At 39.1% G+C, this 19,313-nt stretch overlaps 2 protein-coding genes across 2 annotated transcripts in view; both read left to right on the plus strand.

Moving 5' to 3' along the window:
* LOC145438912 (neuronal pentraxin-2-like) overlaps positions 1-19,313 on the plus strand; it is a 33,955-nt gene that overhangs the window by 7,437 nt on the left and 7,205 nt on the right. The window lies entirely within an intron of this gene.
* LOC145438911 (neuronal pentraxin-2-like) lies at positions 753-8,621 on the plus strand. Its single transcript, XM_080316304.1, has 3 exons — positions 753-893; positions 963-1,026; positions 7,008-8,621. The coding sequence occupies exons 1-3, from the start codon at positions 804-806 to the stop codon at positions 7,637-7,639; spliced, it is 786 nt and encodes a 261-aa protein (XP_080172430.1). The 5' UTR covers positions 753-803; the 3' UTR covers positions 7,640-8,621.

The raw sequence follows: 19,313 nt of genomic DNA on the forward strand, positions 1-19,313 counted from the left end.
GGTAGTCTGCTATTCACTGAAATGTTGCGCAAGCTGCGTGATTATACTGTGATTTTATTCCCAATGTAAATTAGTCCAGTGTTGCATTCAAGGTATTCCGAAGAATATGCACCGTTACAAATAAAATGGTCCTCTGTATAATCTCGAACATTGTTGGCCTACCTAATATAATGTTTCGCTGAGTATATCAATCTAAAGCCACTCGCGTCACGGAGAGAGCACTTGTTACCTTACTGTTTACATAAACAATCTCAAACATTGGTAAATCGATGTCGGTGTCCAATCCAAGAAACTTTACGCACGATTCGATATGTTGCAAACTGTGGGCTACAATACGACGTCAAATATGGTAGGTATAGGCTATATAAAGCAGAATCCATTTCAAGAGCTGCATTTGGGTGGATTCCATAACATTGATGTACTTGATGGAGCTCTGGCTGTAACATGTATCGTCGATTGGAAGGTACTATTTGGGAGGCTAACGTCCGTTTCGTCCTATCCTGTTATTACAGTTATTTTTACCACGCGTACTGTGGATGGATACTAAACAAGTGATTGACTTTCCAGTTGTTATCACAGTAATAAGATTTTTAGTGCAGATGCAGCTAGGATCATATTAAACCATTGCCAGAAATATATGTAGAAAACTTTACTGAATACATTACTATCGTGTCTGCAATATTCTGTTGACATGCAAGCCGGACTCGAACACATGTCACCGGCGAGCAAACTATTTATTTCATCCTATATTCAGAGAGGAAAATAGCTAGGCTACTTAGATATCCATCCACTTAAGTGGCAAAATGTCGAAGACAACATGTGAAGTCTGGTGTGTTATCCTTCCACTGATTTTTATTGGATATTCATCTGCTTACAAAGTCTTCGGTTTGAAGGTGAAGAAACTCGATTCTTAAGTGGTACTTAAAATTTAAGTGGTAATATTGGATCGCACTATCGTTCAGAACTACCCGGAATTCGAAGACAGGCCATTAACGAATGTTACATCATACGACACGAAACATCAAGGTTTGTATGTCGTCACATCATAGCCTGGAATGCTATCATCAACATGTCTATATTGATGTCGTCAAGTCTGAAACAGCGCTTTCCCAGATCGCAAAACGCTAGACCAAATCCCCGGTAGGATGTTATATCAAACATAAGCTAGAAAATGCTGCCACGCCCCCTCCCATCTACGTACGACTCACATCGCGCAAACAGAGATCCTTTCCGCATCGAAAGTATGACATTATATAACAATGAACAATTGAACATTGATCTACGCTACGAGCGGGGCTAGGTAACGGCAAACGCAAGAATTGTCTATTCATTTCTACCGGCATGTTGTTGCTGTTTGTGGATTCATGTTGTTTGCCGACTATACTATGGTCATTTACATCAGGCCGATATTCCGTATTTTTAATTACGTATCTGCCGACTTATAGCACGGCCTACTTCTTGGCTTCTTATAAGACACAACCGCGTACACGGATGAGATGACGAGGAGGAGCCTAGATAAACCACCAACATTTAGGTAGGAATTCGGTAGTGGAGCTCGGTCGGACTAGAAACCACAACCCATTGGTGTTGTAGCTGTGGATTATACCAGCACCAGACATGGGGTGATTACTTCATGAATGTAATCGATTGCGATTACGATTACTTCTGAATCACGCGATTACGATTACGATTACGATTACAGCAAAATCAGGAAGTAGTCGATTACGATTACGATTACATTGGAAAAGTAATCACGATTACTCACGATTACATTTATTTCGCATGGTAGTAGTTATATTGGAAGACAATACATGGATTGCGCTGAAAAGGCCTAATGATATAACAGCTGTCTTTACAAAAGATGGGACATTTCTCTGTTACGTCATAATGTATCCACTGCCCGTTTTATAGAGGACGGTTTATCCCACACAACGTTTTGCATTCTTGCCAGGTCCATAACTGCCGCACCCCAAATTCCCCAATAGGGTGGGGAGAGTGGTTGGGGAGGGTACTCAAAAGTATTTCGTAAACCTACATAAATTATAAGAGTATGTTCGATAGGTTTCATTAACTTGAAAATTCTCTTTGAGCGATTTAAATGTCTCTAGATAGCTTGATTTGAAAATGCATACGTCTCCCCCTCAAGAAATAAGGCTTGTATAATTCATAGTAATAGGCATTTCGGTGCCAGTCAATACCGCTCCTCGACACATCAAAAGACATGTGCAGTTTCGGCCAACATGAGACTCAACGAAGTGTGCTACTAAAGAAATACATTGGGCGAAACTTAGATAATGTGTCCATTTTCAATAGCCGGGCTGGGTGGGCGTCACTAACAGTCTATTCCTTTCAATCTGAGCCCACGATGCAAATGCCACCAGGGCACCCACAGAGGATTAGACATGAAGATTTGTGCGTGCGTCTCACGCAAGTTTTTCTTTTATTCTGCTATGTTTGGGCCACTACAATCAATATTTTTTGGCTATATAACAGACCGGAGGTCACGAATTAACAACATACAATAAAGTAATTATTTCAAGATACCAGATGTTATAAATATGAATTACGCTCCTCCTGCTCTTCAGGTAAATCATAGGCCATCGGGCGCTGGGATCGAATTAAAAACGCAATATAATGCAATTACCAATATTATTGATTAAATTCAATCTTCAACTTCAAAATTGACTACTCTATGGGAGCCCAAGACCAATGTTTGGGTGGGGGAAACTTTTGCTGTTTTGATCCTAATTCTAGCTACAACCCACGCTAACATGGTATATAAGGCGATGGCTATGGCGGCAGGTCCAACTGTTCAATAAAGAATTGTGAAATAGCGATTGGCGCCCGTTTTGAGTAAAATAATATGAGAATACGAGAAAGTGAACTTAACATTCTGCCTTCAAATTGATGCAGATAATGTAATGCAAGCTTCCATTACGAAAAGGGCAAAACAACGGCTCGGTTATGATATATATCAGCAGCTGTTGATTTTAATGCTTCGTTGTGGAAACCGTAATGTTTTATTTGACGAGTACAAAATTTCAAACCTTTGTCTGGTGTACGTTCGTACCATATAGGCCTACTGCTCGCCAAGCAGCACGGTTAAACTGCAATTATCTATAGAATTAGAACTATTACATTCAATAGTTTAACTAAGCAGAACCAAACATCAATACAAAAGTTGCTATTTGAACTTAAGCTGAGACGTGATTAATTATCCTGTTGCGAAGTAGTGGTGTCTGAAATGTATTGATAACCCGATATACAGCACGGTGGGTTTTCTTACAATCACACTAATGTACATCGAATATCTATTTACTATGTGTGGACCTGGACACTTCCGACGCAAAGACGAGCAAAGCTAATAGGCTACCACTGACGTAATAATGACTAGTGGCATTTCAAATCAGACGTTTACGCTCTGAATAACTGGTATAATATCTCTTCCTTGTTCACGAGTGTTCAGTTTATGTCACAGTCAGTGGCGTAGCAGCCACTTGGCGGTTCTGGCTCTGCGCCAGGGGCGGCAGGCTCCAAAGGGGCGGCAAAATGAGGCTGCGCAGTGAGAGAGAGAGATATAATATTCTTTTTCGCCTGCACCATCGAGATGCTTTGACGACGGAGATGCGATACGCAGGACCGTAACTGCCGCACCCCAAACCCCCCAATTGGGGGGGGGCGAGCTCGAAGGGGGCCCAAAATTATTTCGTGAATTAGCATAAATTATAGAGTATTTTTTGAAAATTTATGCAATTTTTCAAAAAATTTTTCGCGCTACGTGCGATTTCAAGGTGCCAAATATCATGATTATTTTGTACTCTTCCCCCAAGAAAAGAGCACGCAAGATTTTTGGAAATGGACATATCGGCGTTGGTCAATACCACGACACGACGCACCAAGACATATAACGTTTTAGGACATATTACATGCAACTACAAGAAGTATGCCAGAACGATCGGCAGCGTAAAAACCTTGACCGAAAAGGACTGCCCTTACGCTGACTGAAAACTTTGTCATATATACAAAATACATATAGCTTTAATTGTCCATAGCCTAGGCGCCTAAATGACCGACGCCGAATGTTCCTGTCTTGGCAATCTGAACCTCAGAAGGCGAATTCCATCCCGCAGGGAAAAATTATACGCCAGTGAAGAAAAACCAATTTGAAATCGTGTGCGTCTTTTAGTTAAGTACGTTTGCCCGATTCTATATTTTTTGATGTAGCAGACAGGAGATCACGGAATAACATCATGTAACGAAGTCATACCAACGGGTCCGCCCGCCGAAGATGTTTAATTATTTTTACGAGCCCTACAGTTTCCAAGACACCTCCTTCAGCTCTACCGGTAAAACTGATAAAGTGAACAGAGAGGACAGGAAAATGATAGCAAAATATATGCAATTCCCGATCTTATTGAGCGATTTTATCATTAATTATGGAAAATGTTTGCGCTTAGCGCTGGCTCACTAAACAGCACGGCTAGTTGCGTGGAAAAAGCGATCAACACGATGGGGGGTCGGTTTATCACCCTATGGGAGCCCAAGACCCAAGTTTTTCGGGGACCTGACGAAGTGCTGTTTCGTTCCTGCCAACGGGTATGCACCCGAAGATGTTTAATTAATTTAATAAAATTTAATCAAACAGGTCTCAATCAAAAGCTAGTGTCGTGCTGATTCCGAAAACAGGAATTAATATGTTAACATGGCGATGGAACCACTCCGAAATAGCCGTCATGGTCGATTGTTCGGAGAGTTCGCAGAAAAAGAAGAATGCTTGGCGAACAATCAGAAAATGCTGGCCTCAGTGTTGTTGAAGAAGTTAGACGATGCATGTTTTTCAACCTTTGGACAGATTTAAACTTGAAGCTGAAGCTAGGTTTACCGGCATACACCACTTAAATGATATGCTTCAATTTTTTTAATTCCCGCGCGCTGCTGCAAAGCGAAAGTCACAATTTATTCCCCGGGTGGCTCGGCTCTGAAGACTATGTCATATCGAGCCTCCCGTCTACCTTGCATGTCACATTTCACTGTTACATTTTTCTAGTGTTATGTTGATATGTAATGTATACGAATAAAGATTCTCTCTCTCTCACCAGCGCTTTTAGGGGCACTTATGACGACAAGGTGGACTTTTTGGAGTTAGCTGCGAAAATTGTCATGCCTTATACCTTCGAATTAGGGATCATATAAATCAGAAAATTGCTAGCTTTTCGTACAAACCAATATGAGGCCTCTAGGACGAACACAAATTAAGATATGACCAAGATCATATGAAGTTGTTCAACTTGAGATTTTAAAAGGGTCAAGAGGCTGGTGCGGAGCAGTAAAACCACGTTTGATCGTAAAGCAACAACGTTTGATGTTTTACAGTGGTTAGTTAATGCAAAGCTACCTGATTCGACACCATATTTAGGCTCGTGTCTGAAACTTTACCTGACCATTGGTGTTTCAATTGCGAGCTGTGTGAGGAGCTTTTCAAAGCTTAAACTGATTAAATTTTATTTACGTTCTATACCAGTAATGATGACCGGCTGTCTGCTCTATCTATGCATTCTGTCTATAGAAAGAGACTACGTTCAAAAACTTGAATTTGAGGATATTATCGCTGATTTTGCTTTGAGGCGGCTATTGATTTCTATTTTCACAATACATTCGTTCGCTATTTCTTGTCTTTATTATTTTTGGCCTTATTAACGTTGAGGCGGCGAGGCTGAGACGCGACATATTATTTGTAATTATTTTTATTGACAAGATTGTTTGAACATGAATCTATGTCGAAATTTGCTGCGGTCTACTTAGGGGGGCGGCATTTTAAGCGAGAGCCAGGGGCGGCAGCACATGCTGCTACGCCAGTGGTCACAGTCCTTGTACTAATAAAAAGTAATCGTTCTTTCACAAAGAAATCGATTAAATATGGGAAGCAGTCGATTACGATTACGATTAATTCGAGATTTTTTCGAATGTAATCGATTGCGATTACGATTACTTGAAAATGCTGTAATCGTCGTAATCGATTACGATTACTAATCGCGATTACCCCATGTCTGACCAGCACTACGCTATCTCGCCGCGCTTCTAGCTTCCACCACGCAATAGTCTTCGACTTGTGCGAAACGAGAACATTTTTAAAGTTGATGAATAAATATTGTCAATACCAATAGTACTTTGTATATATTCTACTAAAAATACTTTATCCTCTCTCAGTCCACGCGATCAGATGACTCCGAAAATTGAGGACATGCAGAAAATTGTACATTTCAAGCTATATGTTCATGTCATATGGAGAAAACCATTCATGAGTTGTTTTTCGGTTAGCTTCGGGCGGGCTCATTGTTATTTTTAGATTTGTTGACACATATTTCGTCACCCCCAGAAAAGATTGACGAGTCTCAAATTATATTTATACCACAGACGCGTACCAGACCAAACTAAAAGAAATATTATTTTGGCTCGATGAGCAAGATAATATAGTTTATCATTTTTACGGGCGTATTATTTAGCTCAGCCGGTCGCATTTGTACATCGCAAGCTCAATCTTTAGGGATAGGACTACTATGCAGTATTTCGGACCAAGTTTTATTACCTACCAATCTCTTTGCCTGCACACTTTGCGGAGTCGGTCTGTCCAGACATGGCCGGCGCTAAAATGCTGGTGTCAAAGTGTCAAAAAGTCCCCCTCAAGTAGCAGGTTGAACACACCTAGACTAATATAGTATCCGTACCGCCTCCAGTGACACTATTACCGTTCTATCATATTTGCGAACACCATTAGACCATCATGCATATTTTTCAAGATTTTTATTTTATCATTCTGTGCGACTGGTAGCCATAATTCAGTGACACTAAATCGCGCCAAACGCGATGAAAAATTTCAAATTCAATCGAGATTCAAAATTGCTTCCCCAATCGGGAGTTTGGAAGCGGCCCTTGGTACCGGACCGGCACAAACGTATTATCGTATGCACAATGAACATGCTACAGCTTTCGTGTTTCTTAATTTTCAGACTGCCCGCAAACGTCCTACAATTTTCCTGATGTTCAGCAGACCACAAACTACCTTCGTCTGCAGACTCCAGTTCCCGACTTGGACGAATTCACACTCTGCGCTTGGTACACGCCTTTCAGAACATCGCATTCTGACTCCTGGTTTTCCTACGCTAATCATCAGAGCTACCGTGCATTCTCCATAAATATGGCCACAACAAGCGTTTGGCTATATATGAATGGCCGAATGATGCAAGAAGATATAAAATTTTCGATCAACAGAGAATATCATATATGTTTTGCCACATTCGCGGCATCTACTGGGCACTCTTATATGTTCATTAATGGTCTGCTCACAGAGGTATTTCAGGGACAGAGAGGTGTCATCAAAGGAGGGGGCCTTTTCATCATTGGTATGTACCAAGAATCTTATGGTGGAATAACGTTTCAATCAAGATTCTCCGCACAAGGGAAATTGTCCAATTTCATGATTTGGGATAGGGTCCTTACGTTTGATGAAATCGGTCAGATGAGTAGAAATCGCTGTTTCTGCCCCCCTAATTACTTATTTTTCCCGGACAATAAGAGTATTGCCATGTTCGGTGCTGTGACGGCTGTTCAAACACAAATATGCCCAGGCCCACCCAAGTAATATTTGAAAAGACAATGATGATGCATTTGAGATATAATTTAATAATTATTATAGCCTCCGTATTCACCATGCATTGTCAAACTTGAAATGTAGACTAAAACTTCAAGATGAGCAATGACGCTATGTTTTAATCAAGGTAATATATTTCTGTTTGTATTTCTGTTTGTCTGGACATATCCTGTATCAGACATGGGGTAATCGCGATTAGTAATCGTAATCGATTACGACGATTACAGCATTTTGAAGTAATCGTAATCGCAATCGATTACATTCGAAAAAAATCCGAAGTAATCGTAATCGTAATCGACTACTTCACATATCTAATCGATTTATTTGTGAAATAACGATTACTTTCTATTAGTACGAAGAATATGACATAAACTGAACATTCGTGAACAAGAAGGAGATATTATACCAGGTTTAATGACAGCATCAACGTCAGATTTTCAAACGCCACTGCTAATTATTACGTCAGAAGTATTAGCTTTGCTTGTTATTGCGTAAGAAGTATCCACTCCACACTTTGTAAATAGATACTCGATGGACATTGTACATTGTAGTGTAATTGTAAGAACACTCGTCATGTTGTATATCAGGTTATCAATACACTGCAGACGCCACTACCTCGCAGCATGATAATAGTCATCACCCTGCCTAGTTTCAAATAGTAACTCACGTATTGATGTTTAATTCTGCTTAGTTAAAACGCAGTTTGACCGCTGTTGCTTGGCGAGCAGTAGGCCTATGTACGTGCGTAAGTACACCGGAGAACGATTTGAAATTTTGTATTCGTCAACTGAAACATTATGAGTTTCACAAAGAAGTATTAAAACCAACAGCTGCTGATATATATATCATGACCGAGCCATTTTTTGCTGTTTCACGTAACGTCAGCTTACAGTGTCTCTATTAAGTGGAAGGCAGAATTTTATGTTCATTTTATCTTTTACTCATACGACTGTACTTGAAACGGGCGCCAATCGCTATTTCGCAATTCTTTACTCAACCAACATTTGGACCTGCCGCCATAACCATCCGCTTACACAACTAGTTAGCCTGAGTTGTAGCTAGAATCAGGACCATAACAGCAATTCGTCCCCCACCACGTCAATTTTCAGGTTGATGACTGAATCTCTTCAGTTATATTGGTAATCGCATTATATTACTATTCATTTTTAATCCTCTCTCAGCCCTCGATGTTCACATTTACCGTTAGAGCTGGGAGCACGTAATTCATAATTATAACATCTTATATGTTGTTATAATTACTCTATAGTAGTTTCGTTATCTCCCGTCTGTTATATAATCAAAAGATATTGTATAGTCGCCCAAAGGTATCAGACTGAAACTTTCGTGAGACGCACACACAAACTGCCTTGTCTTCATTCCTCTGTGGGGGTCCCGGGTGACATTTGTATTGTGGGGCTGCGATTGGAAGGACAGGACTATTCGTCACGCCCAGCTAGCGTGGCTATTGACAATGGACACATACCTAAAGTTCCGGCCTTGGTCTTTCTTTGGTAGCACACTTCGTGAAGTCGCATGCTGGTCGAAACTGCATATGTTTTTTGGAGTGTCGTGGCGCGGTAATGACCAGCACCGAAATGCCTATTCCTATGAATCAGACATGCCTTTTTCTTGGGGGAGACGTATGCATTTCAAAGTCAAGCTATCTAGAGACATTAAATCGCGAACCTCGAAGAATATTTTCAAGTAAATTAGGTCTCTCAAAAAATACTCTATAATTTATGTTGATTTACGAAATACTTTTTAGTAGGGATGGTGTGAACGTGAGGTTCACGTTCGCGTATTGTGTGTAAACCTCAGAAAATCTAGAGGTTCACGTTCACAAACGAACTTTCGTAGGTTCTGCACTGTGAACCTTTTTCACGTAGGCTATTACAATTTTCCACGTCATTATTACATCTTTGGTTTAAATTCTTTGCACGTCAACTTCAAGCCACTCTATGCAAGGCGCTGGCAGCATAAAAAAATCAACACTAAACGATCAAACAACTTGCCAATCTCTAAAATTTTCCATGCTTTGTTACAATGGTTTGCTCGAAATATTCAGCTTTCCTATTTTGAATATGTATTAACTCTATGCTGCGAGATTGACCCACAATCACACAACATCACGAACGAATAACAGTATGTGCATAGTGTCAGCGAATGATGCTTATTCAACCAATATTGAAATTGATATGAAGAATACGTCGTTCTCTTATGTAAAAAAATCCAGCAGGCGTACGGTCTCCATCTTGATTTGCATAAAAAACAAATCTGTGCGATTAGGGTGTTGGCTACTGTTGTATAACTTGTTTATTGGCTAATATCGGTAGCAAGTATAGAATCCAGTTTTACACTTTGTTCAATATCAATGTCGCAATAGTCGGACACCGAATACATTGTCCAGTCCGTCCTCGTCCATTAAGGCGTAAGCTTATATTCCCTTGCAAGTCCTCGTCAAAATTGTCGGCAAAGCGACGGAAGATATTGATTTTATGTGATTATTATAGCATTTTATTGCTCAAGTTGATATATTTTGTGTATTTTAAAAATTCAGCATGTACTTCAGCATTGTGGCATGATGTGGCCCGAGTCGTCGCTAGGTATCGTGTACGTACATTTATATATCGCTTCACTGATATGTAGAGTTGTAATTACCAATATGACAACACGTGACGTCATAATGTTAAAGTTCGCGTTCGCACAGACAAAACCTTTCAAAAAAGTTCGTGTTCACACGAATCTGAACCTACCAGGGGTTCGCATTTCGCACCATCCCTACTTTTTAGTCCCCGTCGAGCTCGTTCTCAACATAATTTGGGTGCGGAAGTTACGCACGTGACAAGAGTACAAATTGGAGGGTGCGAGAAATCATCCCTTAAGTTGGATAATGGGCCCATTATGACGTAACAAGCAAATGGCGTATCATATATAGTAAGAAAGTTATCACATTTTAGTCCTTCCGTCGCAATCCTTATATGGCCTTCCAAATATTTTCTAAGATTGGTTTTAAGAAGCAAAATGAATGTAATCGTGAGTAATCGTGATTACTTTACCAATGTAATCGTAATCGACTACTTCCTGATTTTGCTGTAATCGTAATCGTAATCGTAATCGCGTGATTCATAAGTAATCGTAATCGCAATCGATTACATTCATGAAGTAATCACCCCATGTCTGTCCTGTATATAGTAAATTTGTGTGGCATGTTCTTGAAAACGACATACATATAAAAGCATTATAATTTGGTACAGACTTTTCAACAGTTGCAATGTGGCTCTAGTACAATATATCGAAGAATAATGAGGGAGAACAGAACACACGCGATGTGGAACTAATTTATTACTGTCAAATACAGTGGTCGTTTTATAGATATATTAAGCCAGCTGTCTTATATTTAGACAAATCTTCGTACAATCATAAACCTTCTCTAATTTAACAAAGGACGTCAACCATAAATCCGATGCGAATTATTCGTATTCGGTGAGGCTTGGATGTAATTTGCCACATTCACTAGTAATACCGGAATGATTCAAGATGACTTGGGAATCTATTCAGGCATTTCACGTTGATAATCCTATAATAAAAAGTTTGTAGGCTTACATCCTTATCCTGCCAAAATAGTTTAATCTGCGCTTCAAGACATGAAGATTTCATGAATGCAATTGGGAATCTGAGTTGCAACTACGTAATCAACAATTCAATTCTCACCCAATGTGGTTCGCTGATATTACCGTGTAACAAAAATTTAGTTGCGCCGACTTTATGATATTTCCTACACTATATTCCTTGATAAACCACATTTCCGGCATTTTTTGTCTCAAATGTCGTTTAATAATGTGATTTTAAGATCCCGCACCGCGTTTTTCGAGCTCCTTTATTGAATTCCCCATTACCTGTGACGTCAAGTTGATCCATCAGTTGCTGGTAACGATCTTCTTTACAGTCTCAGTTAGTCAGTCTCAAATCCCTTTCGTTTTGTTCTGTGCACAGCACTGATTGCGAATCTATTGAGTATAATCTCATCATTATTGCCAGCATCACAAATGTAATCTGCCTGCTGGCTGTTTTTGGTATATATATGGTCTGTATATCAGTTTGAAAAAAGCTAAGCACAAAATATAGATAGATGTAAAGTTTTTTATAGTTATTAACTTTACTTTGGTATGTAAATTGTGGACAAAGACAAAAACTTGGCTTTTCATGTAATCTGCGAAACATGCCGATGAAATTTAGATGGATGTCTAAGGGGAGATCGGAATTTAATGTCATTTGCTATTAAAGAACCTGAAGGGATATTTGAAACCTTATAGATTACTGTTATTTCTGTATGGGCGACATTCCAAGGTTCAGAATAACTAAAAAATGAGTTGACATCGCATATCCTTCTATGTCATCTCCTCTTAAGCACCTGTTCCGTATTGCAGCAAGTTTTCACTGCCCAAACTATCAGGAAAAAGCTCCAGAAGACTCGACAGGGCTTGAAGATACAGAAAATGACTTCGATGACGACTTCAAAATCTCTGATATAGATATAAATCCATAACCACACATTCCAAAAACACGAACTTGATGATTTAGTTGTAAGTCACTATATCAAATGCGGAAATTTTGACTCCAATGTTGAAACTAGGGAACTTGTTGCCTTCATCGTTTCGAGAAAAGGGCATGAACGATTCTTGCGTCATTTTTGTCCGTTCGAATCTACTTGCTTTATGCGGGAATGTTGGCAATCTTTTGTGAACCACTTGACAATGAAATGACTGACTGCGAGAGAAGCAGGAGCATTCACGGCATGTCGAGATTTGGTTGAAAATTTATTAGGAAATAAACGAAGCGATAAAGATAAACCTCTGGTAAAAATATGATCGAGATATATGAAAAAATAAAGTGGGGCATGTCCTTAAAACGTATTAGCTGCACTTTCACCTTGATTTTATTAGTTCAAATATGGGTGATGTAAGCGAGGAACATAGTGACGTGTTTAAGCAAGATATGCATGATTTGGAACGAAGATACTAAGGGTGGTGGAGTTGCATCACGATTGGGGAATATTTGCGGTCCATTACACCAGCAGATTTCTCAGTTTATAGAACAAAATCATGCAAACAAAACCACTTCGGAAATTTTGTGAAGTGTTTTGATCCTTTTATAATATATGGTAGCCAACATTTGTGCATCTTGCTTCTTTTTGTTAGTGTGTTTTATACGTCCAATAAGGAATTATACGGATTATTATGGATCAATTTTGAATAAAATAAGAAATCAGAAAAAGGTTACATTTCTCAAAGACTAGGTACACTTCGGAAGAAATTGTAATATTTGAGTGATTGGTTTGGAATAGCAAAACACAATACATAAAAATTTATTCAAAAAATGTTTGGCACAATTTTGGTACATGGTGTTATTTGTGGTCCATAGTAAGAGAAGATTTCTCATTTCACAGATGCAAGTCTCGCAAATAAAACCACTTCTGATGATTTTTAGAGTGTTGCATTCTTACTTGATGCATGAGTAAGCTATATTTTTTCATAATATATCCTTTTCATTAGAGTTTTCTTACGTCCAATCAAGAATTATTGTGATTGATGTGGAGCAATTATGAGTAAAATCAAAAATCACACACACACACACAGACAACACTGGAGCGGGCCGCGCTAGATGCAGCCAACCCAGTGGTTCCCTACGTGGGCGATATCGCCCCCCAGGGGGCGATTTGGCGGTCTAGGGGGCGAAAATGACGAAGGGTCGACAGAGGGGCGAAAATGGACAAAGGCGGTGACGGGGGGGGGGGGCGAAGATGGCGAAGGAGGCGATAGGCGATTTTTTTTAGTCAGCTCACGGAAATTTAGTTACAAAAGTGTGTCAAATTAGACATCGAGACGAAAATTTGACCTTTTTTTTAGTCAACCCACCGGTGATCACTAGGGCGTTTTTTTTTTACATGTCAAAAAAAGTCAAAATTAGGTCAAAATTGTAGCGTTAGGTCAAAATTTGTCAAAATTCTTTACAAAGTCAAACATCTTTTGACCTCTGCTTTTCGTTTGTATCGTAGATTTTGCGCTGTCGGTGAGCTTATCATTTGATATTTTACTGGTTGTAGCCTACTTTATAGGCCTACCGTTGTAAACGGCCGATCGTCTGCTCATTGTGAGTCATAAACGGTCAAATGAAACAAATAATGGCATGGTTTTATGGTCAACGTATCGCAATATCCTAACTGAAACAAGACTGCTTGGACATTGCATGGTTCTTATATCAAGAGCGCAAGCTGAAAAATTGTGATATAGACAACATTGTCAGAATGAAGCAACACGGTGTGTCACCAGCAGTGTGCAGTGTGCACACAACTTCAGTGTTGTCAGCCAACAACTGCTGCTGTTGAACGTTCTTTCTCCATTCATGACAATCTACTTTGTAAGAACAGACAGTTCTAACAAGAAATGAAGATAAGTAGTACATTTTAACATTATGTGCGAAAACACCTAATTTGCATACGTTTGGTCAAAATTTGGTCAAATTTCATTTTTTTTAGGTCAAAAAAAGTCAAAATTTAGATTTTTTAGGTCAAAATCTTCAGTTTTTTAGGTCAAAAAAAAAATCGCCCTAGTGATCACAGTTTGTATGCCTAATTTTCGGTACACAAAATTTGGGGGGCGATGATCGGTGTTGACCTTGAAAAGGGGGCTATGGGTCGAAAAAGGTTGGGAAACACTGAGCTAACCCATCATATAGCTCTTTGTTTTGCAAATCAAAGAAAATAGAACCATATCAGAAATAGTTCATAACATATTTTTAAACCACTCCTGTCCATTTTGACGCAATATTTTATAAAAGTTGCAGTAATAATTGGTGTGAAAAATAGAGAAAAGTTGCAAAAGTTGCACTATAAAATCCCTCCAAACATCATAGTAGGCTACGTCTAATCTGAGTATCTATAGGAAGCTGTCGGAAACTGTAATAAAAAGTTGCATAAGCTGCAGAAACTTGCCCTAGTTTTCATACATGCGACGTTTCGATGACGTCCTTAATATGAACGCAACATTTCGAAGACTCCGGTTGAGAACTACTGCATTAGTTATATCGCGCAGCTCATAAAAACGTCTCTCTACCGCAGAGGTTGCCAGGTCGTGGTCCGTGGGTTACAATTAGGGCTGGGCACAATGATTCGAGTACTCGATTCTGAATCGAGTATTAATTTAAATGATTCGAGTCGAGTAGTAAAAGACGATTTTTTCGAGTACTGAAATTATTCGCTCCTTGCAAATAATAATAATAATAATACTAAGGATAATTATAGTTTTGATACTATTGTCCACTGAGGAATTCTTGAAAACATTAATTGGGTACTAAGCTACGAACGTTACTGGAAATAACACATTTCCGAAGTCATGATGATCCTAATACATTGTCAAGAAGTGCAATAAAATCGGTATGGTCGAAAACATGCCAAAGTATCATTAATTTGGCGGATAACAGGCATTATGTTCTTTTTGGTGGCATAAAAGGTACATATATTTGAACTTTGACATAGTATATTCTGTTGCGACGTCATGATGAGAGATACTCAAAAATTCGAATCGACTCGAAGCGTATTACGTAATTCAGAATCGAATCACTCAGGTACTCGATTTTGCCCAGTCCTAGTTTCAATTGACCCTCGACAAGGTTTTGAGTGGCCCGCGCGGTAGTACTCGAAATTAGTTATATTATCAAAAATTGAATTGCGAACATCATTTTTTTGCAAGATTGCAAGGTCTACTATAAACCTATGACTATATAGCGTGACCGCGACATTTGGGATGTTGACGTCTAAAAAAGCAACGTTTTTGGCTCATTGGTATAGCCAGGGGCGGCTAAAGCGACTAAGCCCCACATAGAATAAAGTATAGACAATTTCGCGAAAAATTGATGTAAATTCAATTTTATTTCTCGTTTAGCTGGATTATGTGTCTGTAGATTTGATACATTTGATCAGTTTCCAAAACAACTTGAATATACAGAACTGGGTCTAACTGTATTCGCAATTATGATAAAAAGGAATAATCCCTGCACCACGTGATCAATTGAGGCCGTTGGAATGGTTCAGAATAGTGGTCTGACGCCGCACGATCAGGAATTCCGCGTCAGCCATCTCCGAGCCACGACACACCAGGATAGATAAGATGTCGGCAAACATCTGACACCGCGATGATAGTCAGCGACTAATTTCTGTCCAATATGATCGACGCGTGCTGGCCTAAACCTGTCCAGTGTCCAAGTCCATGCGTCGAATAGTCCTGTCATTGCAATTGGAGGCCCACGGTTCAAATGGGAACAGCAACACCTACAATATATGCAAGTATTGATATCATTGACCTAATTTATTCGTTACCTTTGCAGTATTTTCGCGCTACGCGGGACTACAATATGAAAGTACACTCATTCTTCGTGATGTCATCTATTTTGATGAGTGGCCAGAAAAGGCGGCAATGGTTCGGAAAATAGCATGTGAACCTTAGGTCAAAAAGCTTGGCCAACTCGTTGGCCTAATGCAACGGTGTCCACTGTCCAACCTACAAAACAGGTGATCCAATAAGCATGTGTCAATAGCGGGGATATGAAGGAATAGGAAACCATTACCCACTTTACCGCATATTTGGTGGGTATTAATTTATCCAGCATATACCCTGCACGTTCAACGCATATTTCGTGGGTATTAATTATCCAGCATGTACCCTGTACGTATACGTACAATGTTCTCCTACACAGTCTGAACAGTTTGATATACCGAGTTCTTAGGTATGAATAGTGTAACCCATGTGTCTTTTATTGGTGACATCGAGTTTCCTGGAAACGGAGGTATGGCTAACGAAGGTCCGTGTAATATCCTGAAGTAGATAAACACTCGAAAGTTATTTCGGTCGAACAGATTCCATCAATTTATTTGTACACGTTCCAGTATGGTTAGATGACTTCAGCCGGTATTATATGCCATAGCCGTTATCGTAGTAAATATAATTGAACAATAAACTGGTTAAGGACATAGCCTATGCGCCTACTCACGATGGAGTGGGAGTCATTCCAGGTAGCGTTTGAACTGCACAAGTGCACATGTACCAAAAGTCGCCAATTGGCCTGTCAAAATTTGAAGTGTAGATTTTAAGCAATGCATGTTTATTTACTAAATTGAAAGCTGTCACACTTGAGTTTCAGATTCCGAAATATCAACAGAAGAACGTCACTAGAAATAAATTGCTTAGTCATACACCCAGAGGTGGTCAGTAACGAAGTACTTCTACTTTTTCGAAGTACTCAAGTAGTTTCCTCTATTTCGGGTACTTACTCAAGTAGACATGATTTTCGCTACTTCTACTTCTACTTCGTAATATTTTGTGTTCTACTTACTTACTTTTCGCTATTTTCAGTTTGTCAAGTAGAAGTAGTTTAATCCTCCAATCGGGAAGATAGCCTGAGGAAATTCGGGGCTGTATTCACGGAGCATCAACATTTAATTGTCATAAAATTTGAGTAAAAGCCCAGAATTTTCGTCGCGCTTCGCGCGCAGTGGATACGGAGTATCCAGTATGATTTCACTATAGTATCGGTGAATATAATTTAGGTAGTGGGTTGGCGTGGTTCCGTTCACACCGCATTGTCGACCTTCGTCATATCGAATATTTCATCTCAGTATATAATATTATGGCTCATCATAACGTTATAAACTGATGTTTCGGAATTTAGCATTTACTTATCTTATCGTAATCTAGCAGTCCATGTCGTGTCCTAATCGGGAAAAGTGGACTCTGAACTTTTTTTAGTTTTAGAGCTGTTTTAGCATACCGACCTTCGAAACTTTCCGGACTAAAGACAAGAAATACATGATCCGCTTTTGGAAGTAGTATTCATATTCTAGTTAACTTTCAATTCCCAATATCATGATATACTTTGAGTTCTAATTAGTAGCAGTTCTTTTGTCTGGATAACATACATGTTGAAGTATAAAAGCAGGTGTGGTAATGCCTTTAATTTCCGGAAATAAAGCTACACAGTATGGCATTTTTACGATCCACCATATTTTATACTAATGTTTACATATCGCGCACAAAGTGTTTATACCGTATCTTATACAACTTCTCCGTATTGCTCTTCGACTAATCTACAGACCTTATAGTATGGGTAGGGCGCCACACCATGATATTTTTTAAAACGTGCTGTTCAAGTAAACAGAGGATTAGTATCACATTTCCATATCAATACTATAATTTTCATGATGCGGACGAATGCTTATGCTGTCAAAAATTGGATACCTCCTGGTATGCATCAATAAGAATCAATCTCTGCACCTTTTGCATAACTCAAATTGCACCTTTTGACAATCCATGTATACGAATTACGATCATTTTCAAAACTACTTACTTACTTGAGTAGATTTAAATTCAGTACAATATACTTCTACTTCAAGTAGTTTTAGGTTGTTCATGGAAGAAGTACTTCTACTCGTACTTGAGTAGATTTTTGTCGCTACTTCTACTTCTACTTGAGTAGCTTTGTTGACTACTTTGACCACCTCTGCATACACCCACCCAGTATGTCGTATGTTGGGCGCTTTTTTATGTCAAAATTGAAGCGTTTGGTCAGAAAATGTCAAAATTGTTTACAAAGTCAAAATTTTGTTGTCTTCGTGTTCTACGTCTGATGCATATAGGTGAAAATTAGTGGAGAGGATTTTTGACATGCTCAAAAAAGTCGGAATTTTGTCAAAATTGTAGGGTTTGGACGAAAATGTCAGAATTGTCTACAATTTCAAAAAAAAATTGCAACCTGCATTTCGTTTGTATCGCATATGTTTGCACTGTGGGTTAACTTATCATTGATATTGTACAGCTTGTAGCCCAATTTATCGGCCGACCGTTGTAGACGGTCCATTGTCTGCTAATTGTGAATAATAAACGGCGAAATAACAAAGAGGTTGGCATGGCGTTATATGCTCGGCGTACCGCAATATCCTAACTGTAGCAAGTCTGCGTGTGCAATGGGTATTGGTTTTTTCATCAAAAAGTGCATGATGAAAAATTGTGAAATAGACGAAATTGTCAGAATGAAGCAAGACGGTGTGACACCTGCCGTGCACTGTACAGTGTACTCACAATTTTAATGTTTCCAGCCAATAACTGCAACTGTTGAACGTTCTTTCTCCATTCTCAGCAGGGTACTTATTAAGGACAGACACTTTCTAGTTTCTACCTGAGAATGTAGGAAACTATTTTTCGTTGTTCTACAACAAATATTAATTAGTTCTTCAATAATGCGTGGTGCAACTAAAGGAATTCTTCATGGTCCCAGATGTAGGTAAAAAAAAGTTTTTATGTGTAAAAATTTGTCTGTTTTCAAGTCAAACAAGTTAGCTCAGGCCTAACTACTTCGTAATGACAGACAATTCTAACGAGAAATTAGGATAAGTAGTACAATTCTAAGATTTTGTGGGAAAACACCCATTTTAAATAGGAAGGGTTCAAATTTGGTCAAAATTAGGTTTTAATCTTTCGTTTTTAGATCCAAAATAGCCCTAGTCATAAGCACCCCAAAACAGCAGGGCATGGTATGGTAAGGAAGAATGGTATGGTATATGGTATAGAACGAAACTAAACTAAATAGTTTGACCCACAGATTGGCAGAAAGACGG

This window comes from Botryllus schlosseri, chromosome 5 (assembly GCF_051294905.1).
Source record: "Botryllus schlosseri isolate E-star chromosome 5, Bs_hap1, whole genome shotgun sequence".
In the NCBI taxonomy this organism is placed as follows: domain Eukaryota; kingdom Metazoa; phylum Chordata; class Ascidiacea; order Stolidobranchia; family Styelidae; genus Botryllus; species Botryllus schlosseri.